The sequence below is a fragment of the Acanthisitta chloris genome, unplaced genomic scaffold, assembly GCF_000695815.1.
Source record: "Acanthisitta chloris isolate BGI_N310 unplaced genomic scaffold, ASM69581v1 scaffold1876, whole genome shotgun sequence".
Classification (NCBI taxonomy): Eukaryota; Metazoa; Chordata; class Aves; order Passeriformes; family Acanthisittidae; genus Acanthisitta; species Acanthisitta chloris.
Genome location: NW_008677582.1, coordinates 460,776 through 485,633, shown reverse-complemented (window position 1 = coordinate 485,633; position 24,858 = coordinate 460,776). Strand labels below are relative to the sequence as shown.

The window sequence follows — 24,858 nt, the reverse complement described above, 5'->3', positions numbered from 1 at the left end:
TCCCAAATGGAGTGTTTCTTACAGAATGTACCTCTCAGCTTCTGTTATCAGATGCTGTTAATTCTGTTAGAGGAAGTTAAGGTTATATAGTCAAGGAGTCAGAAGTTAGGAAATAGTGGAATTCTTCATGAGCCCGTGGAGCCTGAATTTGGATCCTGTGTGAGTAGGCATTACTATGTGGTCATTTAAATAATTGATTGGATATGTTCCACTTTCCACAAGACCCCAGCATTTCTGTCTTTAGTGATAGTTTGATTACTTGTGTTGCAAGTAGGATTCTATCCTACAACTATTCTGAGACCCACTTGCACTATTTGTGCTGCTGTCTTTCACTGCATCATTGTAGTTGTAGTACTACTGAAGAAGTTATTTTTCAAGTTTTCTTGGACCAAATTACCCAAAATTGAGGCTTAAGTTCTAGTTAGCACTCTAGATCTATTGCGTGTGACACTTTATGTGCACAGTTGAGCTTAGATACCCTGAGTACGTGCACTGAATACATGGCCATTGGGAGTTATGCCTTGGTATGATTTGGGGACTCATATTACCTTCACCATTTTAAGAAGATGAGAAAAATCTATTTGTTATAACTAGGGGTACATTTAATTTAAAATTTTTCCAAAACTGAACTTTGATTATCTGATGGCAACTGGCAGTGGCATTAATTGTATAAGTTTTAATCTCAGAGATTTTTAAATACCTACCAGTTTATTTAATTTCAATTGACTGAGAACCAGACTGCCTTTAAAATGGTACTACTTTTTCTGAGAGAGTGTTTCCTTAGACTACACTGTAGATCTTTAAAGAGGCTGAGGAATAGGATTTTCGGTATTTCTAATTCCTTTAATCCAAGGATATTGCATTAATGTAAATACTACTGCTGCTGAAATCTGTGTGGAACATTGTTGTTTAATAATGACTTTAGCAAATGAACTAAACTTGAGGTCAAAGCATAGCAAAGGAATAAAGTTCAGATGTCTCAGTTTTCATAAATCCTTTGTGTGCTGTTGAATTTGATTATAGGATGTACCTGCACAAATCACTTAGTAGTCATTTGTTCTGTAAGTAAACTTGGAGGGTTTTTAACATACATAATACATGAGATGAAGGAGTTTTGTGTTAAGTAGTTCTTTCTTATAGCATTGCATGTACTTATAGTAACATTTTCAGACATCCCTTGTTGGTCCACTGCTCCTCCCACCTTGGTTTTACCTGCTGTCTTGGTAAGGATGTGCTCCCTTCTGTCTTCCAGCTTGTTGGTGATGGTGCCATGTTGTAAGCCTTGCTAAAGTCAAGGTAAGCAACATGCACTCCTCTCCCCTGATCTGTAGAGCTGGTTGTCTCAACAAAGAAGGTGAGAGAGTTGGCCAAGTCTTGTTTGCCCTTGCCCATCTGTAATGGTTGCTCTTGGCTACTTCATCCCTCACATGCTTAGACACAGCACCTATGAGGGTTTCTCTTCACTTTTGCCAGGTTGTGGCCTGCCTGCTGACCCCGTGATCTTCCTCCTTCTGAGGGCAGATGTAATATTTGCCTTTTTTCCAGTCATGGGGAACATCCTGATGACCTCCAGTTACCATGGCCTTCCAGAGATGAGAGAGCAGCTTTTGTGTGACAGTGGCTGACTCCCTGTTGTTGGTCTTCAGTAACCTCTAACTGGATTCATGGAGTAGTTTCTAACTTAATTCTCTTCTTCCTGGGCAACAGCTCTCACCCCAGGCTCTTCTACTAGGTGGAGACAACTGAGAGACCTGGCAGCAGACCTTGCCAGTGGAGACTGAGGCAAAGAAAGCACAAAGTGCCTCCATCTGTCCTTTGTTGCACGTCCCCTGTCCTGTTCAGCAGTGGGCAAATTTCTCCTTAGTTTTCCTTTTCCTGTCAGCGTGCTCATAAGCAACTTTATTGCACTGGTGTTCCTAACCAATTTCTGCTCCAGCTGGTAACGGTGTGCTACTATTACAATCTGATTATTATTTTGTTAGAAGTATTGTCGTCGTTACTTTCCCCATTCTGTTGTGGGTTTAGTTTCTTTAATGTAAATTATTTTTCATTTTAGACTTGAATTCCTTTTTTTGCATAACATTTTGTTCACATGAGTCTTGACAGTGGTATTAAGACTTTTAGAATATTTATATGTATCTGATTTGAAATATAAACCTTATTGTTATGTGCCATTATTCTTCAAGCTTCTATTCTAAAGCTTGTACAACATTTATTAAGAAAATATATTAAGACTTTTCTTTTTTACTTTGCTTATCCTGATTTAACATTTGAAAATACTTCAAATACATTTTCTTTTCAGAGAAAAAAATGTTGACTTAAAAAGTAAATCATGCATGAATTGAGAATGTTGAAAGGTCAAAAAGCCAGAAAGCTAACAGAAGAGATTGGAGACAATGTTGCAGTGTAGAAGGAAATTTAACCTTTTGTTTGGCAAGAAATACATAATCTGGATTAAAAAAAAATGTAGTAGATAGAGATGGATGTGTTAGCTTTTTTTTTTTTTTGCAAGTTCCTGGTTTGTTTTAGGAATTTAACAGATGTACCCTGTTACAGAAGTGCCTCATTATCCCAATTAGTGGTCCGTTGGATTTTACATAGATGTATAACAAAGGAGCTGAGTCTGCTCATTGCAAGGCTCTTCACCTCTGAGCTCTGAGCACAGAAGTTCAGAGTCTTCATATTGTTACACACAGTGTGGAAAAAGTACGTGGCACGGAGCCCAAAATGGTGTAGGCGAAGCATCTTCAGCCGAATCGGTGTATGTTAGCAAGAGAACTTTGCTCATCATGCCACAGCATTTAGTAGAAAATAATGATCATCTTAGAAAACCAGGAAAAGAAAGTTGTTACGATGAAATTAAATTTCTGTACTGGTTATGTGACATTCTAAGCATATCAGAAAAAAAAAGAGAGCAGGTTCCTTTTACCAAAGTTAGTTTTGTGTGGTTATTTTAATGGAATCAGCATTTCTGACTGTATGAGTCAATTGACATTTGAAATTTCGGACAAGCACAGTAGCACAATCTGTTGTTGAAGAAATGGGAAGAGAGAGAGAACTTATGCCATAGTTAATTTAGACCTTTTATTTTCCCACTCCCCCTGCTCTGAGAATTGCTTAAAACCAGAGGTGGTGGAAGCCTTGAAGAAACAACTAAGTATTAGATGGGAAAGGACTTGCTGCATAATACTGGATTGCAGTGTGAAAAATGACTGGTCTTATGTATATCTAACCACCAGGTCAGATTTATGCAAATTCAGATTCACTGATTTTGAAGCAAAAAGGACATTCTGAAGTTTTTACTTTTGAACAAGAAGTGAATGATACTTATTTGCCTTCTAGTGAAAACAGATGTCAGAATCTCACTAGCTGCTAAGAAATAGTTGTCATCTTCCAGTGACTTTAAGTATTACAAGATTTAGGAGGAAACTTCCATCATTCAGTAGTTCTGTGGTCCTAGGACCTCCAGTCATGACAGCAAGTGTGTGCTGGGCAGTAACTGCTGTGGCATCTACTTAGACAGGTGGTCAAATATCCCTGTGGGTGTGCTGATCAGTTTGGACCTTTGCCTCAGTCTGCGTTTTGTGTGGATAGAGGGTGTATCTTGAGAGTTTAGTTCTCAGGCTTCAACTCAGCCTAAGGTATGTATGATTTCCTAGTAAGAGTATGAATGAAAACAAAAATATAGTAATATTTTATTTCATAGATCCAAAAAGACAGCAGAGTTGGGATTTTGCATGTACTCACAGCATGCTTGAATAAATTAATTCTCAAAACCAGTATAATTTACAGAAAATAGAAATTACTGTAAATAATTGGGTGTAATTCTGAAAATTCCAAAGATAGGATAAAGAAGTTCCCTATTTTTGCATTAATTATTCAGTTTATTTAATAATTTTGTCTCGAGTGGATTTGATTGATGTCTGGAAGAAAATTTATATGTAAGTTATAGTAGATGCTTGTTAAATCAAAGAAAATTAAACAGCATTTCCCGTACTACCTCCCAAGTCTGCCACATGAAATCTAGAGAAAATAGGGATTTGACAAGGCACCAGAGTCTGCAGGAACAAAGTGGAGAGCGTTTATATCTATTCAAGTTCCTTAGCCTATGATTTAAAGCATTTAGTGACACTAGCTGAAAATGTAATTGCCTAAAATCCCAAAATTCTTCATGGCATATCTTGCTTACCTTCCTAGATACCTAATATTTTATATGCCCTTGGAATGTCAGTAATGTGATGCTCAAAGCTGCTTTTGGCCTGAAGAGGATCTGGAGTTCGCCTTCTAACCAAGTTAAGGCTTTCAGAGTCCCATTCCTTCAGTTTTTATATGGGCCCAGTCAATTTCCTAGCTCATGTATGATGGTGACTTCGTTATGAAGTTTACTTTCTTACCCAGATAACTTACTTAAGAATGTAGAGGAGTACCTAAGAGGAGTACCTAGAATGAGACAGAGAGGTTCTTAGCATGGGGTTTCAGACCCAGCTGCCTACAGTGAGCCCTATGCATGGCCACCCCAGCTCCTCCTGCCTACCTTAGCCTTTTTTGGCACAGTGTTCAGGATTGTCAGAAGCACAGAAATGCCCAGGACCACCAACTACATCCATAGGCTGCCATCTTAATCCTAACCACTACCATCAGAATCTTATCCTCACCATATCAGTTTACTGTTGAAAAGGCTTTCTAGATATCCTATCAATGACATTACATACATTGGTCTCATGAAGTTGGTTGTCTCTTCTTCTTCCTAAGTGAGGAATTAGGTATGAACTGTAACAACTTGGGTGGACAATTTTTTAGAAGATATTTGCTATGATGAACTTTATGGATGAGTTGCTACTGGCCGCAAAAATGTGGTGAGGTTTGTGATGGCTCATGTCTTCTGAGGGCATCCTCTGGCCTCCAGCCTGGGACCAGTGTGTTACCGTAGCTCAAGGGGTCTCAAAGAAAACATGAACTCTGGCTATTGTGAAATGTCCCAAATTCTGTTCTGATTATGTCATGCTTTATCTTCAGGGAAAAAATTTTCCCAAACTTTGTGTTTTGTGGATTCCTTTGGCCACAGGATGGGAGGCACAACTCATCTTTATATAGCACTGGGTGGAGGAGGCAGAGCTTCCCCATACACATGGACAAAAGATTTTTGTGGTAACATGGGGAGATGATGAGGGACATTCCTGGGGAACTCTGCCCCCCCTGATTCCTCTATCCCACCAATGCTTATGTCAACAGTGGCAGATATTCTGTTTAATTCTTCCATAAGAAAGACAAACTGAGGAAACTTGAGTTGGATTTCGAATAACCTTTTCGGCTGGGCTTTCTTTCTGCAAAATGAAAGCACATCTGCTTCTGATCTCTGCTCACCAGATTCTCAAGCGGAGAGGAAAGAGATGATCCTGATACTTTGTTTTTGTTCTGTGCCTGAAGTTTGGTTTTATGTGGTGGACTTTTATAGTCAGGTTCTTGCACCAGTGTCAATGCTGTGGTATGGGTGGACTGTCTGCACTGAAAAGCAATGCAGTAAAGCACGTGCCTTCTGCATCTCATTTCCAAGATGCTTTTTGTCTGCCACATGTAAACAAATACCCAGAGAGTAAATTTAGTTTCTCAGGACCAAAAATGTATTTGCTTTTGCAAACATTTGGAAAGTTAAGTATCAGCCTTTTGATCTGCACTTTTATTCTTAACCTTCAAATGAACCGGCAACCTATCATTGTAGCCCCAAATTTGGCTACATGGAAATGTAAACACAAACAATAATTTCTGCTTGAATTTGTCCTTTTTCCCTCCATTTTTTAACCACAAAGTTGTTGTATCACAGGCAGTAATTGCTGTCATATTTTGATCTGTGCTCTAAAATATTCTTATTAGAGGAATTGCAGTGTTTTATTGTCCAGATTGCCCAGATTTAGTATTTTGAAGATCTAGATTCTGTTCACATTTATTCTCAGTACATCAATAAAATATGAATGGATTGGATAATGAAGCAATAACACTAATTTATGTCAAAGAATATAGGCTATTGTTTACGAGTTTGCCAAAGTGCCAAAATACTTTATCTATAGCAAGAATTCTTCTCCCTTGCTGAGAAATAAATAATGCCTCAGGAATGCTCTGTCATGGGAGCCTCCTGCCATGAAATAAATGGGAGGAGAAAGGCTGTGAAGGTTATTTTCCACTCTGGAAAATATTTATTTGGTGACATAGCTCTTATTGCTAGTCTTTGGCTTTTTAGTGCTAAGGACTAAATTGTGCCCTCATGTCTGGATGCAAGTCCTAAATTCAGAGAAGTTACCATATTTTAGTCTAGAGCTACAGGTGGCCTGTAGATAAGCAGAAAATTACCTATGAGAGATGTATACTTTTGTCTTTAGTACAGCAACATGTAGAGAGGAGAGGGTGAAGATCTGAAGTTGGCAGGTCAGCAGCTTATATCTATTTAGTGACCAAAACACAGGGAGACAGTTGTGACTGGAGTATTTTCTGTCTGCAAATGATACTCTTCATCTCTCTGCTGTTCCCTTGACTTGGACTGTTTTTTGCTGGGGCTTGATTTGGGTCATGGTTTGGAAGAGAAGTATTTTGGAACAGAGAAAGTTGAGACAAATGGTGCCTGAGTTTATGCTCTATGGACCTCTAGTGCTTTATGCTGGCTTAAGGGGATTGTAAACCTCAGGAATATTTAACCTACTAGTCTACTAATTTCAACAGCTTTGGTGAAGCAAAGATCTGAAAGTATTTTACTGACTCATCAAATCCCAATTTTAATCTGACTGTTGAGTGACTATTGTGCCTGTTGAAGGACTAAGTTGCTTTTTTCCTTATAATTACCATTTTCCCCAAGTGACTTTTTTTTCCTGGGTGAAAAGAAAGGGGTAAATGAAACACAATGACACTTTTTTCCTATGTACTAAAGATATCATTTCAAATGGAATAAGTTCAATGTATACAAGAAGCAAGATCACAATAGCACTGTGAACACATAATTCTAAGTTTGTTTTTTAAATTGGAAAATATTTTTACTGAGAAAACTAGTTGTATTGGCATTTTATTTTTAAAATTATTTCATTCGTTCGGTTTAGATACAGAATAGCAAAATCGTTGTATGCAGAAATAATTTTTATCTGTAAAAGTAGTAGGCATAACTCTAGTTATTAAGTTAGACTTAATAATATTTTCCCCATCTTTAAGTAATATTGCAGTCCTTAGTAGTGTCTTTCATCCAGTAATCACAGAGCATTATATAAACCTTTAAAAGGTAAGGAAGAATCATTACAGCTTAGTAAACGGAGATGTAAGGAATCTAAATTACTTGCTTAGGGTAGCACAATGATTTTGCAGCACAGGGAGCGTAACCCGGTAGCTCTGACTCACTGGGCTTCTTGTATCCAGCAAATCACTTTTAAAGGCCTTGGAAGGGATTCAGAGGAATCAAAATCCTCTTGAGGTGTGTTCTCATTTTCTTGATTGAAAGAACTGTGATGAAACAGACTTTGAACCTTATTGTCTGTCTTCATCTTCTGAATTTACTTATGTTTTCACATGCCATTCCTTTACAAATAGAAAATGTTGCCAAGTAGTGGGTTGTTGCTTCTACAGAAACAGTCCAGGAAGCTTTGTCACTGTGCAGAGGGGTTACAAAATATGTGCACTTTTACATCTGTTCATTTTCTGTTGGATGACTAGGAAAAGACCTGACTATGTAGGGAAGCATCCAAGAGGAGCTTTGTCGTCCAGGCCTTTGTTGGCCGGATGGGAGCTAGACAATAGTCATGGCTGGATTCTGCAAGACCAGTGAATGCCCAACAAACTCGGGGAAAAAAATTATGACTTGAGTTCCCTTGACTACAGCCTTTCTAAGATACATGAGGTTTCTGTATTGCCTGTTTCAATGCTCAGCTTTTATTCACTTTTCTGCTCCACCTATCTATGGATGAGAAATGCACCTTAACTTCTGGTGCCATTTCTCACTGAAGAAGCAAACCAAAGGCAGAAGAGTTGCTGTGACTTTTATCTAATTCTTTTTATTTTGTTTCCACTACCTCTCTGTTTCTTCTTCAACTGTGATGATTGTCTTTTACTTAATATGAGATTTTCTGTTCAGTGAGCTCCAAAGTCCCGTCAACAGGCTGAAAGTTGGTGGCATCTTCTCATAATTTCTGTAATTGGCCAGTAAGAACTGTCCAGCTCACAAAAACTACTCCTTTTTACAGTAGGGTGTAGAGAGAACAGTGTTTTGCTAATGTGAGCTTTAAACTGATATTTGCACAATTTATTTGTATTTACTTTGTCTTATTTTATTTTCTCAATCAGGAGTTAGGGGAATTGTGTAGCAATTGGCATCTAACTGAGATGAATCCAGCAGCTGGAAAACGCTCTGTTCAGAGTGAAATGGATAGTGTGTGTTCACAATTGCTTAAGTAATGCATGCATTAATGCAGGACTGTGTGTCATACTTATTTTTTTATATAAAACATGCACTACGATAGGAAAAGTCAACATATCAGTGTTAATGGGGAATCTTTCCAAGACCTTACTTTCAAGTGCATAAAAGAGTACAAATTTGGGATAGCCGAAGGTGACTGCAAACAAATTGGCTGGTCCATTAGCATAGCTGTCCAGCTGTATCCTAGGCTCTGAGGCCACTCCAAAACCACAAGCCCAACCGCCTCAGAAGTCTGCCAAGGAGCCAGCTGCTGCTAATAAAGCAGACTCTACAACTTGGCATCTGGGGCCTATGATTCCCATCCAAAAGGAATTGTATGTGAAAAAATATTTGAAATTTGTCTTTTTAAGTAGTGTTTTGCTTTGGAAGAAAAATGCTTTAGTCCAAGCTTGCAACAAGTGAAAAACTACATAAGAATACTTGGTTGCCATGGGAAGATAAATACTGTTCTTGTGTAAGGAGATTGAATGTTAGAAGGAGGAGCATTGTATGTTTAGTATCCAAGAGGCTTTGGGTGTAGCATTTCGGGGTTATTTAGTTAGAAAGGCCAAGGTATCTCATCATTCATGCTTAGCTGTATGCACTCCATGGGACACTTTGTTTCAGAGAGCTGAACTGTATGTAGGGTTTAAGCACCAGGTTGTGTTCATGAGGCTGGATAAGAATTAAGCACATTAATTTCTCCCTTTTAAATAATGAAAAAGGGGAAATTTCATTCATTTTTCAAAGATGAAAACAAATCCTATTAGCCATCCGTACTAAATTAATAAGCTCCTTGGAATGATCTACAAACCAGTTCATTCCCCACACATTCCCCACTGAATAATGAAGCATGAGAATTGAAAAATGAGTTGGTTGCATTGGTTATTTCAAAAATTAATGGCAAAACCAGCACTTAATTCTAGCTCCTTTTGAAGTGAAACATGTAGATTTTGCCTATTTTTTTTTCTCTAGAGCTAAAGGTCCTCTGCTTGGTTGTGTTGGCAAAAGCTCTTTCTCAGATTTCTACAGCTGGTGTCAGTGTTTTGAGCCAGTCTTGACAGTGGTGCTCCTCATGGCTCTTGTGGCAGAGAAGTTAAGTGCTTTGCCCTCAGCCACAGAGGGGTCCAACATCAGAACAAGGCACAAATTTCCTGGCTTTGGGTGCACAGGTGGCTCCCCAGGCAATGCTTCTCTTTGGCATCATCCAGGATCCTGTAGCAAGTGGTCCATATCTGGCATCATCAGGTTGCCATTCATTTCTTTCACTCCAGTTATTACGTGGAGATTAATAAATGAGGCCCTTTGCTCATTTGAAGGCAAAACACATACTTCTGCCATCAGTCATACACTCATTGGCTCAGGAAACAAGAATTCAAAGCTTTCTTCTGACCTGAAGCTTTTAGTCTGGCAACTGGCCAGGAGATATCATCACCCTCAGTACAGGCAATTTTCTGATCTTTCTGCGGATGGTATTCTTGGGTATTGGATATGCATGGAAATTACTGTGGGCTACTGTGGCTGAGATTTATTAGTGAAGAGGGTTTGGCGTATAGCAGTGCTTGCTGGGCTGAGAAGATCAGCATCCTCTGGAGTGGAGTGCGGCGGCCTCTCTGCCCACCCTTAAAGCATCTCCCAGAATACTGCTGTGAACTCAGGCATTCATGAGTGCCTATTCTCTGAGCAGCTTTTACTTGAGAGACAACCTGTCGTATGGCCTAATTCTCTGCATATACCAAGAATTGTTAATTTTTTTTAATAGCTGTGGCCATAAAATTGGTGTAAATGTAATTCGTGTTCACTTCTACATCTGCTTTCAGCTGGCTGAGAGGGATAAACTGTCTTACGCTTAAATTAGAATTAGGCCCCCAGTGCTTTCCTCTGTGTGAGGATAGAGATCTTAGAATAGAATAGAAATTGTTCTTTGTATTTCCAAGATATATTTCCACTTGGTTTTTTTCTTGCTTATTAGGTTGGTGTGAGAATAGGACATTTCCTCATTATCCTTGCTAAGACATATATAATAAGAACAATTAATAATTAAAGTGCATAGCACTTCATTGGTTTATGGAAAATTCTTTCCTTGCTTTACATCATTTACATGAATTCAGTGTGGATGGTAAACTTGGAGGTGTGGGATAAAGAAATTAAAGATGTTACCTTGACCTTTGTTTGTTTATTTATTTTCTTTTATCCCAGCAACACTCAAAAGGTTCAAGATTGCTATAGATATTTCCTGAGCTCTTGGTATACTAAAGCCAAACGTGTTATACACAGTCAATCTACCTCTTCCATGGCCCTGCAGTGCCCAGGGATTTAAACACGCTTTCAGCTAGGGTGTTTTAAGATGTAGGTGCCTATGTATTTAGTGGAGGTTGCTGTTGCCTGCAGTGTTACCCAGCTGGGGCATGGAGCTGATTTTCAGGGTGTGCCCTGGGCACTGAGGCTCAGTTGAGGCAATTCCCTGCGCTAGTACTTGGGACTGCTGCTTCAGCCCTCTATTTCTGGGAATGACATTGAAGCCTGGATGGGTGGGGATTACCCAGTGATAAACTGTGTGTGCAGGGAAATGTGATCCGTATGCATTAAGTGCTTTTGATTGTCAGCAAAAGTATCTATGCAAAGACTTGAGGGAAGGAAGCTCATTGCCCTTTCTCGGTTACTGCAGATGAGAGTGAATGTCATTACTTGCTAGCATGGCGATCACACTATTAAACTGTTTTTTCCTTTTAATGGCTCCTACTTGAGTCACATTACAACCAGGCTAGATTGCAGAGGAATTCTGATGTCTTGACACTTGCTGCTGTGTTCCCGCTCTCCTGGTTTAAATGGAAGAAACTGGGAAGAAGAAAGGATAAGGCAGCAGGAAAGGCAACGCTACAAGTGTGGTGTTTCATTTATCAAAACCTCTGAGCTTCACCTGTCACTGATGCTCCCCTTATGCTCTCCAACGTTTCTTCTAAATAAAGGGACCTGTTTGAAGGAACTTAGAGATACTAATTAAAAAATATCTATTTACCAAGACTGTGGTTTAATGTGTGCATAATTATAAGCACTAAGGTATGGCCACTGAAATTAAAGGAGCAGTTGATTAAGGTGATCAGAATTACTCACAGACTTAAATATTTTCTCTGTTCAAGGCCTAAATGCAGAATGAGCATATTAGAAGCCACTAAAGTGTCATTGCTACTATAATGAAAATTGCAGATGTTTTACTTTTATTAGTTCATTAGCATAGCATGGTTAACTTAGCATTGGCCCAACATTTACCTGCTGTTGTTACCACACATAAAGCTAGCATAATACTCTGATCAGCTTGTGGAAATGGGATTTCCCCCCTCTCAGCAGGCAGTTACATTCCTGGAGCTCTGACTCATGTTCCCCTGGCTGCTCATCTGGAGCTCAGCCCTCAGCATCCTCCAGTTCCTACAAGGTCTCCTCTAGATCTCAGCTTTTCTGCATAGGTCACAGTGATGGTAGGGTGGCTTCCTCCTTCCAACCACTTCTCCACTCTCCTGGCAAGTGCTCTTTGTGGTGAATAAATACTCTGGTGGTCAGAGTCAGCAACTAAAATTCCCTGTTGCCTCAGATCAGAGGTGTTTAGGTAATTTTTGTAGTATGTGTGCGTCTATCTCCATAGCGTGTATTTATCAGGAAATTAGCAAGGAGTTGTGTTTTCCCTCAGAGTGCCTCCCTTTTCAACCAGTGTTTCTCAGTTGTGTGTGGTTTGTGGTTGTTCAGAAGTGGGTAAGGTTTTGAGAGGTCTTAGCCTGATCATCTTTTCCAAACATTTTCTCTATTGCAAAAGAGATCCGTAACAACAGTGTCTTTTCAGGCTGCTTCGCAATTTTTTCCCCTCTTACGCTAGCCAACTTTCTGCCACCTGACTCTGCATGTACTGGGTGCTCCTCATGTTTAGAAAAGACTAACTAGGCTTCTGGCATCAGCTTCTGTACCTTTGGCTAGATATTCTTATTTGTGTCTTAGAGTACTCTTAAAGCAGATTGTGTTTAGCTTCTTTCTTCAGTACTAGTTACTCCCTGAGTATCTGTCATTTCAGAGCTTTATTTTGTGATCTCGATAAAATGGCTCATAATCTAGCTACTTGAATTCCAGAGTAAAATAAAATAAAGTAAAATAATGCACTTCATAGCCCTGGCTAAACCCAAAACGTCAGTCCTGTTTTGAAAGGTATTGCTGGGTGGGACAGGGTGCAGAGGGAGTGGGCAGCTGGAGATGGTCAGGGAGGGCAGGACAAGCATAGCATAGTTCTGGAGTTACTTGGGTAAAGCACATGCGTCTGCCATGCTTGTTCCTTTTTCAGTAACAACCTTTTTGTTTTGCTCTATTTCCAGCAGTCCTATGCACCAGCTCCCCACCCCATGGCTCCTCCCAGCCCCAGCACAAACAGCAGCAACAACAGCAGCAACAACAGCAGCGGAGAGCAGTTGAGTAAAACCAACCTGTACATTCGAGGCCTTCCACCCGGCACCACTGACCAGGACCTTATCAAGCTGTGCCAGCCGTAAGTGCACTTAAAATACTCAAGTTTCTCTGGGTAGGAAGATGTCAAAGCTGGCCTTCCAGTTTACACTTGTGTCTGGCTATAAAAAAGACACCAGAAACCTCCTGCAGTTGAAGGTTAACTATTATTTGTTTAGTGTGAATAGCTAATTAACGCCTGTTGAAAACCTTTGGGTAATGAGTTTAGGGGAATAGAGAGGTGAGAGCCTTCACATTGACTTCTGTTTATTCTAATCTGGTTGATTTCTTACTTTAAAAAGGAGAATTTGCATGGCAGGAAAACCTCCCTAATGACAGATTTTATAGTTACAATGATCTGTGAATCACAACCTGGTGCATAATAAAACATAGGTGTTCCTCCCTCAATCATCTGTCATGTTTTATGATTGCTGTGTCACACATAGCTGGGCTCATAGATTGAGAAGTATGAAACCCACTGAAGGTGGCCTTGTAGCCATATAATTAACATCTAATTAACTGCACTTCCACTGAAAAATGATGTAGAAAGTAGCACCTTGTACCTCCCTGTTTATCTTGAGAGTCATATTTACAGATTGCACTGATAAATATTGGTTTTATCACATTTTATTCCTGTTGAAACCAGAGGCAGCAAATAGGAGCTCTTTGCTCCTCATGCGTCATCAAAAGAACTACTTCCTAAAATGGTGCACCCTTCTACCCTTCTGCACTGGACTGAATGTAGTCAGCAGTATGAGTCAAAATGAGAACCTGATTGGATTTCCAAAGTCTGGATTATCATTGATGACATGTGAGGGGGGAATAATCCAGTTAGAGATTCCAGCCAGAGATCACCTGGGCGGAATTTAGGACAATGCAATTTTTGTGTTGAAATAAGAACATGGAGAGATTTTAAAAATGAAATCCACCCCTATTATGATGCAGAACTGCAATGCTTTTGCCGTAGAATAATCTATTCCAAAAGACAATAGCATCTCTGGTATTGGTCATCACAAATCAGCCTTCTGAATAATGATCAATAAATGAAGTTGGGTAAAGTCAGTAACAGTCTGGAACTGTTTAATCAAAAATCTGGACAGACTTTCCTGAGTATACTTTGTGGACATGACTGGCCAGGAGTGGAATTTAACAGTCTTACTGAAGTGATGTCTGGTCTTGAGTAAAATTGCGTGAGTTTGAAACTCTTCCTTGAGATTTTCTTCTGTTAAACCTACTGCAGGTAGAACTGGCTCACTGCTCACAGAACTGTAATCTGCTGGTGATGTTTCATATTTCATGCAAGCTGAATTGTGAGTGTACCTGTCTGACATTTGTACAAACCACATTCATTGACACTTTCCCCATATGACAGTCACAGATAGTCCCAGTTCAAGGGCCAGATCCTCAGTAGGTATAAATTGACTGTACTCTGCTGACGTTCAAAAAGCTATTTTGCTATACATCTTCTTGCAGTCTGACCCTTCCTAGGTTCACACAAATGCTTTCAGCTGATCAGGACTGAACTAACTATTCCTGGTGGAGCCTCACAGCTTTGGTGCTTAGTGCTGCAGTCATGGTGTGAGGCTGTGGTATGAGCAGCAATACTTGAATCATGAAGTTCAGAAAGCATGTCCCTACCCTTTGTCTGTATATGGGAAGTACACATCAAGTATATGAAAGCTTCCTTTTGGCACTGTGGCAAAATTTTTAATGTGCTCCACTAAACTTTATCTGGTCTATGATTAGAGGGCTTTGTCTTGCTATCATGGGGTTCTTGTGTGAACAGATGTTCTTTAAGAAAAATGATGACATTCATTTTGATTATTTTTCTGTCTTTCAGCTGAATGGCAATGAGGAGAAACCACATAGTTGTTTTTTTTACCATTGCAGATGATTACACAGTAGAGGTGGATAAAGGTCCAAACCCCTTATCTCTTCCCCTGCCCCCCACAAAAGAAACCAAGCCAAACCAACAAATAAAACCCAAACCCCACTAAAACCTAAACCCACAATCTGCTGTCTGTTCAGGTTATCATCTGTCGTGCTCTTTCCTAGTTTACATGGCTGGGGGCTCACCATACGTTAAAGACTTACGTGAACAGATATTCACAAATGAGCAGAAGGTGCTGCCTCTTAGGCTTCCTGCATAGAAGTATTAGCATAATTTGCCACAAGGTGTGAAGTGAAAAGCTTAATTCCAATCCGTAAACCATACTACTGTTTTGCAGTGCAAGATTATTGCAGAGCTACATCTAAGGGACGTATTCACCAAAGATAGTTTATGCCTAGCACACTGGTTCCCCTGAGCTAGCTGCCAGTACCTAAAATGAGCCCTTCTGAACCCATTTCCTCTGTTCTAGCATGGGACAAGGCTGCCAGCAGTACAACTGTCACTTGTAATGTCTGATATTTGACAGGTCTGAGGAATAATGTACTAAACCCACAATATTTCTCTTTCAAAAATACAGGAAATACTGGAAATGCTTTTTGGTTATGTACATTTATAATAGACCATCCCATTTCCAGGTTTATTCCAGTAAGGAGGCCACTCTTTAAGGTCATGTGTAAAATTTTTCGTTTAATTGCATTTTTCCACATGGATTATTCTTTAAGGTCATGTGTAAAATTTTTCATTTAATTGCATTTTTCCACGTGGATTCTGGAAGAGAAACCCTTTAATCAGAATTGCTTGATAAAGTACAGGGCTCCTTTGGTGAATCCTGCCTGCTTTGCTGTGGTTTTGTTGTGTGTTTCTGGGTGGTGTGCATTGCACACTAAATAGAAAACAGCAGACTGGAGTACCATTGATGCTTGAAGTGCAGAGTCCATTACACGTGGTGTCAGACGTTTCTGACAAATGTTCCGACACTATCAAACCTTTTATCAATTTGAGAGTAACCTTGTCACAGTAATCTGTCAAACTGTTCATATAACTAAAGGAAAACAAGTCATCATAGGCTGTACAGTAGCTGAGTAAATGAAAAAAAAAAATTGTTGCTGGAAGATTTTGTGTGGTTCTGGTCCTCAGTATTTGGTTTAACGTGTGTCCAGCAAAGTTTCATCAAATTCTCTTTTGCAGCAGAGAGCTGTTAGGCTGCGCTGTATCTTTTGAGACTCTATACAACAACTCTGTCAAAGGTTACATTGAAAAAGAGTGAATAAGAGTGTTTAGCGTGCAAGAATCTGTCATTCTTTTATGTGTGGATCCTATTTTGGACTTTCATAAACACTGAGTAAAAGAACTTCCAAAACTGGACCTTGGCCTCTCTTAAACTTTTTCGAGGTATTTAAAAATGAGGCTTTATACTCCTTTGTGATCACACTGATCATCAGAACTTATTAGTCTAAAATTTAAACATTTAATGAAAATAATAGCAAATATCACATAATTGGCATTTATTTCTCTGGGGTATATAGTCTCTGCTGGTGTGGTGGTATACACCATTGTATGTGTATTTTCCCATTCATCAAAAGGGAATATAATCAGCCTTAAAATGTAATATTATCGAGAGAAAAATTTGCATGGTGTGTCAGTGTACAAGCAAAATATAAATTATTATCTTTGAAATATTCATAATCTGTCACTAATTTTCATGCATTGTGTTATATTTCATCCAGAAGAATTCCAAGATTCTCTTAAAAACATACACAGATGGCATAGTCCCTTGTTCGTATACTGGACACATCCCATTCTTCCTAACTACATCCCAGTGGAGATAGGTTGAAGGAAATCTCATACACAGTCTAAACGTTGGAGCTTTATTACTTTGAAACATTTAATTTGAAAAAATCAGTCTGTTTCTTAAGATTTTGGTCTTGTATGTTCTTATAGTTTTGCACTGAAGAAGATTTAAGTCTAAATTTTTTTAAAAGATACAATGAGTTTCGGAGAAGGGAAATTTGGGAAAAGAGATATAAAATATCTGTTCCATCCTCCCCAGTAATTTTTAAAAGAAAAGTTGGCTTAAAAACATTTGACTAAAAAATAAGCCTTCTGCATTGCACAATTAAGACATTGACATGTATTCAAAAGATAATCCCTGTCCATCTTGATTCAGTCATATTGACTTTGTGATCCAGGGTAAAATTAAAGGACTTAATTAAAACACCAACAGCAATAAAATAGAAATGTAAAGAGCAGCAATTCTGTGTGCTGCTCAGGCTGACTCTTGAGTAAGATGAGACTCGAGTCCCCCAGATAAATGATTTTCCAGGTATGGGAAATTCCTACTGAATAGTGATTGCCAAGAGTGTTGCTTTCCTTCAATAACTTCTAGATACAGATTTTTGTGCAGATAACTCAAGGTTTTGGGTCTGATTTGGATTAGTGGGAATGGTTGTTTTACTGGTTTTGGTTTTGTTTTCGTCTTCCTTTTTTTTCTGAAGGTATACTGTTTGACTCCTTGACAAGTCATCAAGGGGGAGATTTTAGCCTCTCATTTAATCCTGAATGTCCTTGGTTTTGTCTCATGGAACATCTGAATAAATGTTCAGGTTTCTACTGTTTAGATTCTACTAATGGGCTAGTCCCAAGGATAATGTAACTGAGGTTATGAATTGAGAAATCACACATTAATTTGCTTAAATCCTAGACTATTTTTGAAATGAACTGTGTTCATTCTTTTTGCCCCTACAGAAAAAGGTTGAGTTCATCAAGGTTTCAGAGGGGTTCAAGATGCCTTTCAGGACAGGTTCTCTTGTTAATAGCTGCAACAAGTAAAACGTTTCCATTAGACCAAGCCTTATAGCAAGTTCATGATGGTCATTCCTTGCCAAGTGTTAAGGCAGAAAGAGTTGTGCATTCCTGACTATTTTTGTTTTCTTTTATTTTCTGAAAACAGCAAGTCCATATTATATGAAAAGTGATGAAAAGTGATGAAATGAAGGTGTGGGGAACATAAGCTCAGTCCATATTATATGAAAAGTGATGAAATGAAGCTGTGGGGAACGTAAGCTCCACTTCTTTCCTTTTATTTTTTTTTTTGCATGAAACTGTTAACTAAAAATAAGTACTGTTAACTATAAATAAAATAAAGGTGAGCCAAAATACAATCAGCATAGTGAGCTGAAAGCAAAAAAGCCCAAAGAATCCCTGTAGTAAATCTGTTATTCCACAATGAAGTCAGACAAAATTTGTACTTAATGTAAACTGATGTTCTCATCCTGACCCCGGTGAAGACAAAACCCAAAGACTTATGTCGCAGTAGAATGTTAGGCTGTGTCTGCCCCTCTAGTTTTAAGAAATAATCTTTGGAGACATAAAAGGAATTTACTGCATTCTGTAACCTTGTGTGTGTTAAAGCAAGGTGCACTCTGGCTTCAATATTCATTCAAACAAAACCACTTAATCTACATCTCTCCTGTAATTAGTATCAGCTGACACCATTGCTCTGTGATATAGCAAAGTTTGAGAGGGCTTGAAGGTGAGAGCGCTCATTCAGTGGGATTAGCTCATATAGGAACCATGTGGCATCATATGGAATAGTTTCTGCTTCAAATCTTGGTGGATATTTTTGTTCGGTGTATCCTGGTAATATGAGAACTGTGAATGGCTCTGAAATCTGCTGAAGAGATCAGTCTTCATGGGAACCAAAGAAATGCCCACACTTGAGAGGAAAGAAAAAGCCCAAGCCAACACTCTCCCTGCTTTTTTCTTTGTTATTCTAAGTAAAATGAGGAAATCAAAGTCCCAGGAAGTGTGCACTGCTGGGCCGAGCACAGCAAAGATACCCAGTTGGACTAGATATGCTGATACAAAGCAAGGAGAGAACTATATGAGTATATTCCTCTCATTTGTTAATGTGTTTGTGTCCAGACCACAGAAAAACACACTGACAGGTTAGCTTGGTGAAATCTGTATTCTTCTCAAGTCTTTTGTGTCATGGACTTTTCCTAGAAGTTTATTGAGAGGGGCAGGAAAGGGAAAAGAAGGTTAATAGTTTTAAGTCAAAATGCCTTTGATCAGGAGCCGAATGGTGAACGTTAAGGTGTGTAATGTGTAGGCATACAAGCAGAGGAACCTAATGCTGTGGACATGATTTGTTAATTCTTGTACTGAAGACATCTTCACAGTGATGATGCTTATTAAGAATATTAGAAACATTTTGAGGTTGCTCTGTAGGTCTGAAATGATACAAGGCATTGAAGGGGTATTTCACCTGAATAACACCTTGGTTTCTGAAATCAGCTGATTTGTAGTTTTGCTCTCACTTATATAAATATTACATCTTTGCAGTGTGTAAATATGGGCATGAATGTGCACAGCTTTTTTGTCCCTTACCTGATAGAATTGAAAAGTTATTTGTATATTAATTCCCAGTAAAATAATATCCAAATGTCTTCAGTTGTTAAAAACAAACATTAAAGTTGCCCCAGTAGACAATGAACCAATCCTCTTCTTAGCTTTCCTCTTTCATCAGGGAAAACAAAACTCTAGGTCAGCAAATGCCCACAGCACTACAGAGAGCTCCATCTGGGATGTGAACATTCTCATTGTCAGGAAGAAAGGCAGATAAATAATCTACGTAAAGTAATAAATGAGCACCTGCACTCTTCTCTGTTTTGAATGTGCCTGTCTTTTCACTGGAGTGTGACAGAGTGTCAGTGAGAGTTTCTCATCTCCTTTCAAGTTGGATGAACCTGATTTAATGGAAGATAGAGGAGGAGGAAGCATTCTCAGACACTGCTGCTGAAATCATTTCTTCTGATGAATTTTAATTAAAGTCCTTGTGGGGGAAAAAAAAAGGCAAGGAAAAAAAACAACAAAAAAGAGAACTCCTAACAGAAATATTGAGTCTTCTGTGTAGCAGTGTGAAAGGCATGCCCGGAACAGCCACTTGTTTTGCTTACTGTGCAGGAGAGATGTTGAGATAGAAAGAGGGCAACACACTTAATGAGGTTCTTCTGACCTGTTCTGAGATGTCTGTGTTTCCAGTATTTCCTTGTCCTCTTTCTTTCTTTCTTTCTCTACTTTTCCAGCATATTTTGTGTGCAGCCAGTCAACTATGGCGTCTCCATCTGTCCATGAGGCTATTGATGGAACCACTTAAGGGTCTGAAAATGCTCATGGCCAAAACCTGCCCAAAGTACAGACAGACTCTGTACTGTGTATGTCTGTGAGACAAATGGTTGGTTTTGTAATGTGATTGTTGCTCTATAGAAGAGCGTTCATGACCATGGATCTCCTGACAGTCTGAATTTTCCAGCCACATGAGGCGTCCTGTAAAACTCTGATGCTGGGTTTGTGCTTTCCAGTGAGGAGGCTGGTTAATGCACTGTTGGTTTGACAAAAGCTGCTTCACTACTGTCCATTGAGTTATTGGTGGTGGGTTTTTTAGTTGCAATGAAAGTTCTAGTTATCTTTGATTCTTCTGATTTGAAACTCATCCATGTGTTTAGATTTGTCTGCATTTTTGGTATTCGTCCTCCTAAATTCCGCAGTGTCAGGTTCAGTGGGTCTTTCTGATCTCATGTCCTGTGAGAATTGGTGGCAGCAATGGGAGAGTAGAACCAATTTCTGTATTATATGTGCAGAGAGCAGAGAAGGAAGTAGGAAGTTCTCTGACTGGGATGTGGTTTATACTCCTTAGGAGTCACTGACTTCTGAGAAAAGATGGAGACACACTGTTCATGTTCTGACATTTGTGTAGCAGAAATGTTTCTGTATCCTTTTCTTGAAGGTATGACGCAGATAGTGTTCTGCTCTGTTTGAGAAATACATTGTCCTACAGCTTTGTTGGAAGGAAACAATGCTAGCTGTGCTTAACAACACCCCCAAAACAAGAGTAACCTGGGCAATGCTTCCAGCTAATGGCAAGAACCTTAGAGCATGCCTGCAATTTCTATGCAAGGGGAAGTGGCAGGCCAAGTTTGGTGGTAAAGCTATTCAATATTATCAGCACAAAAACAAAAATGTCATTGTGTTCAGCTGCTAGACGTTCTCTACTGTTCCAAACAAGCATCGACAAGAGCACTGTGCTATGCAGCATACAATGTCCTTCATTCCAAGTATTTGGTAACCTCCCAGAATTATCTGTGTGACAAGCAGTGCTGCTAGATTGGTGGTGAGAAATGAAAAGTCTTTAATTTTCCTGAAAGAGAAGGAATTTCTTAGAATCTTTTCAACTACATCAGAGGTTTTTATATCTGCCTTGTTATAAACAGAGACAGAAAAGATGGAATGTTTTCACTCTAATTTTTAAAAGATGTTCATGTGACAGACATCTCAAAAGGTTTTCTTTTTCTTTAGGCATGTATTTTCTGTGTCCCCACCATGAGCTCTAGGGTTCTGTGGGCCTCTGGATTCTTGTGCTCTTGGAAAGTACGTAGCTACAGATCTGTGGGCAACTCTAAATAAAATAATGAAGGTAATATCAGTGTGGAAATATAGGTCCTATTTTGAAATAAGCTCTCTACCAACAGACACCCAACCTCATGTAAGCTTCATGGAAGCACAGCAGTCTGTTCAAATAGCAGTTATTGCAGAATCACAGGCATGTTATTGTTTCAGTGTAATACAGGTAATAAGTGCAGCATTTATGGCTGTTGCTGCCTGGTGATCACATAAGAAGAAAACAGACATGCTTTCCTTACTTTCAGCTTCCCAGTTCAGCATTTCCATATACTCCTGGGGTTATAATCCAATTATGAAACTTCAATTATTTTCTGTAATTCACTGATTCAAGAAGAACATTAACTTCTTGGCTTCTGTATAGTAGGAAACTAATAATTGAAAGGTACAAAATAATTCACAGATTCATACAATTTAAGATCCAGAAGAGTCCAGGGGATGGTCTACCATTATTTTCTGGTTGGTCCAGGTCCTTAAATTTCACTTATTCGCTCATGGACTGAATATAAAAATTTATTTTGATGTAAATAATGTTTTCCAGAAGCGCACACACTCTGGAATTGGAACTATGAGAGCAACAGCAAACCTACCATTGTTGCTAACAGTTTGTTCCTGCTAACTGTATTCCCTGGTCAGAATTTCTGAGCCACTTCCAAATAAAATTTCTGGTCTTGATTTTTACCTGTTTCATTCTTGGTATAATCAGATGAAGGATCTTTCAGATTCTCTCTTTTTCCATTCTCCTTCTGGAGGTAATTACACACTGTAATCAGTCACTTTTCTTTTTTTTTCTTTAAGAATCAAAATAGATGGAGCTGTTTAAGTCTCTGATTATAAGATGGTTTTCTCCAGCCTTTGGATAATTTAATCAAGGACTGCAGGGAAAATTTAAATGTTTTTAAAACTAATTTTTTGAGGTTAGAAATCATTTCCTTCTCATGTTTATGGACATTTGTTACTATGTTTAGTTTATGTAGACATACCTGTTCGTATGTGTCCTTCAGTGGATGAAATGAATTACCGGAACATCTGTGTTCCTAAGTAGGAGAAATGATACTCAGAAGCTGCTGTATGAATTGTCTTAGCCAGGAGTGTAAGGAGGTGCAACATGTACTCTGTGGAGATCCCCAAGCACTGATACTGGCATTATGTCAAAAGCAGAAGCTCGACTGTCAACCTCTGAGGTTTTGATTACCTTTAATTGTAAATCATGTGTCTGTCCATCTTTGCCTTTGAGTAACAAAAACCCATAGAATGAAAAAACTGCAGCACTCCTGAAGCTTTATTTTTAAAAGTAAGGAATTTTGATCTAAGCCGTGTCTCACTTAATTTTGTAGAATTTAATTTTTCTAGTCACCATTAATGTATCTCGTCCCCTCTGCTTTACTTAAATCAACAGTTAAATGGAGTATTGCTATAAAGCTTTTTAATTGCTCTACAATATTTTCACACAAATATTTCAATATAAAGATTATTAAATGCCTTATGAAGTGCATAACAAATGAATATGCACATAGAGCCAGTTCAAGCAGTTGAAGGGTTCATATAGGACAATCTCTTGACTCAGAATAAAATGAGTTCAAAGCAATTGCTTCTAAATGGAAAGAAAAACTGGTGTCTATGATGGAACAAAATGGAACATGACCAAGTCATTGGGGGAGTTTAAATGAAAGCCAAGCACTATACTCATTACATGATTTTGCTCATTGCCTACTGTCAGAATTGGGCTAAAGATGTAATTGATAGATGAGGGAGACAGGCTGTAACGATATAGCTATAATGCTATCAGCACTTTGGGAATTGTAGTTGTTTCATCTCTGTTTTCAGGGAGTGTTAAGAAAAACCTGTCTCTGTTGTAACATGGTTTTACAATGGTTAGTTCTTGCTAGATTCCTGTGTTTGTTGGTCCTTACTGAACTTACATATAGAGAAACAAGAATTTCTCTTAATCATAAGTCCACATTTCTCGTCCCTGCTATGCTATTCCCACGGTACGTTGAGGACATGGGGCTGCTGTTAGTTGAGCGCTAGCAGCTGAATCTCCCACTGGTTCTGGGCAAGTATTGCTCTGTCAGCCAGCATATGAGGCACTTTGTGCTGAGGAAGAGGTGAGTTACGGTGGCAAGAAGTGTAACTAGAGTTCATTGTTGCTGCTTGGATGATGTTGTCTGTCAGTACGATTTAGTGTGTACTGAGCCAACTATGTGGAACAGACTTGAATTCCTCATTCTCCCTCATACGTTTTTCCATTGCCCTTCCCCCCCTTTTCTTCCCTAATGCAATCCTCCTCAAAAGAGGGCTGTTTCTGTACAGTAGTCAGGCTCATAATTTGCCTAGTAGGTGCTGGTTAGCAGTGCAAGGATATTGATGAGAACTCATGTTAAATCTCCCTTCGGAGGCTGCCCTAGAGTTGTTACAACTCAAGTACATGTGGCATTTTAATCTCTCCACAAAGACTTCTGAAAGAGATTTTTAAAGCACTGTGCCACTAGTTAGTAGCTGTCACCAGTGTGTGAGGCATTTTCTCAGTGGAGAGTTTAGCAGCCCTCTGTTGCACCTGGAGCCGAAATGTCGCCGAGTAAATACATCTCTATCTTTTCAGACTGCCAAGTCACGGCAGCATCATGTCGGACCCTGGATGTTGAGCCTGTGAGAGGGATCTGTGTGCTCTCAGCAGATTTCCAGGCCTGGGTACTTTTTTTTCAGCCAGGGGACCTGCTGTGGCAGGCTGTCTGGTGGGGATGTTGGACATACTGAGGGCTCACGGGTTCAGGCCATATGCCAGCAGTGAAGTGCTTGTTGCCTCCTAACGAGGTAGCCCTCCAGTCCTGATATCAGGAGGTCTGCAGCTGGTCTGCTTAATGGTATTTAGCAACAGTATGTGCAGTAAAGTATGCTCTCCTGTTACACAGAAATCCACTAATGCTGGCATCAAGAGTGGCGGGTAATTCAATCACACCCACAAAAATGATATTAACATAACATTAAAGAGCTGTGTAGACTAGCAAAAGACAGGAAATTATGGAGTTCAGGCTTGAAACTTTATCCTTAACTCACCCATGTTATGTCGAGTTATTTGGAGATTTCCATAGAGCCTGTGATTTTTATTGGACCTACGGTGGGGTGGATTGTCCTGTTTGTCTGCAGAGGATTTCCTTGGCTAACATCGGCCAGCATGAGTGAGACTTATGTAAAAAATTGTGGCACAATGTGCAGAGTGTAGCTGGACAATGTGAGCTTTAAATATGAATTTCTTGGCTTGAGCAGTTTACTCGCACCAGCTTTTCTGAAGTGCTGCATCAGGCATCTGCTGTATTGACATTTTGCAGACCAAGTTGCAATTCAGTAGCTAAGGCCCTCTCCCAGCTTCAGAACTAATATTTTGGGTTGGCTTTTCTGTTGCCAACTGGGGGCAAATCTGTTGTTTGAAACTCCTCAAACAACAATCAGCTGTTGCCAAAAAGATTTTCCTTTGTTTTAAATTCACCTTTTGTTTTAAAGACCCTTCTGTTTATTTGAGGTAAATTCAGTGGAACTAAGCTGAGTACTAACTAAACCCACAAAAGTCAGCTTTTTTATTAATAAAGCCCATCTTTGGGAT

General features: G+C 39.2%; 1 protein-coding gene across 1 annotated transcript in view; it reads left to right on the top strand.

Moving 5' to 3' along the window:
* The first annotated feature begins 12,807 nt into the window (after positions 1-12,807).
* The window catches only part of LOC103803981 (RNA-binding motif, single-stranded-interacting protein 3), a 341,464-nt gene continuing 329,413 nt past the window's right edge, over positions 12,808-24,858 (top strand). The window contains exon 1 of the mRNA XM_009076562.1: positions 12,808-12,950. Within this exon, the coding sequence (XP_009074810.1) occupies positions 12,808-12,950 (143 nt within the window). The remainder of the gene's footprint in view (positions 12,951-24,858) is intronic.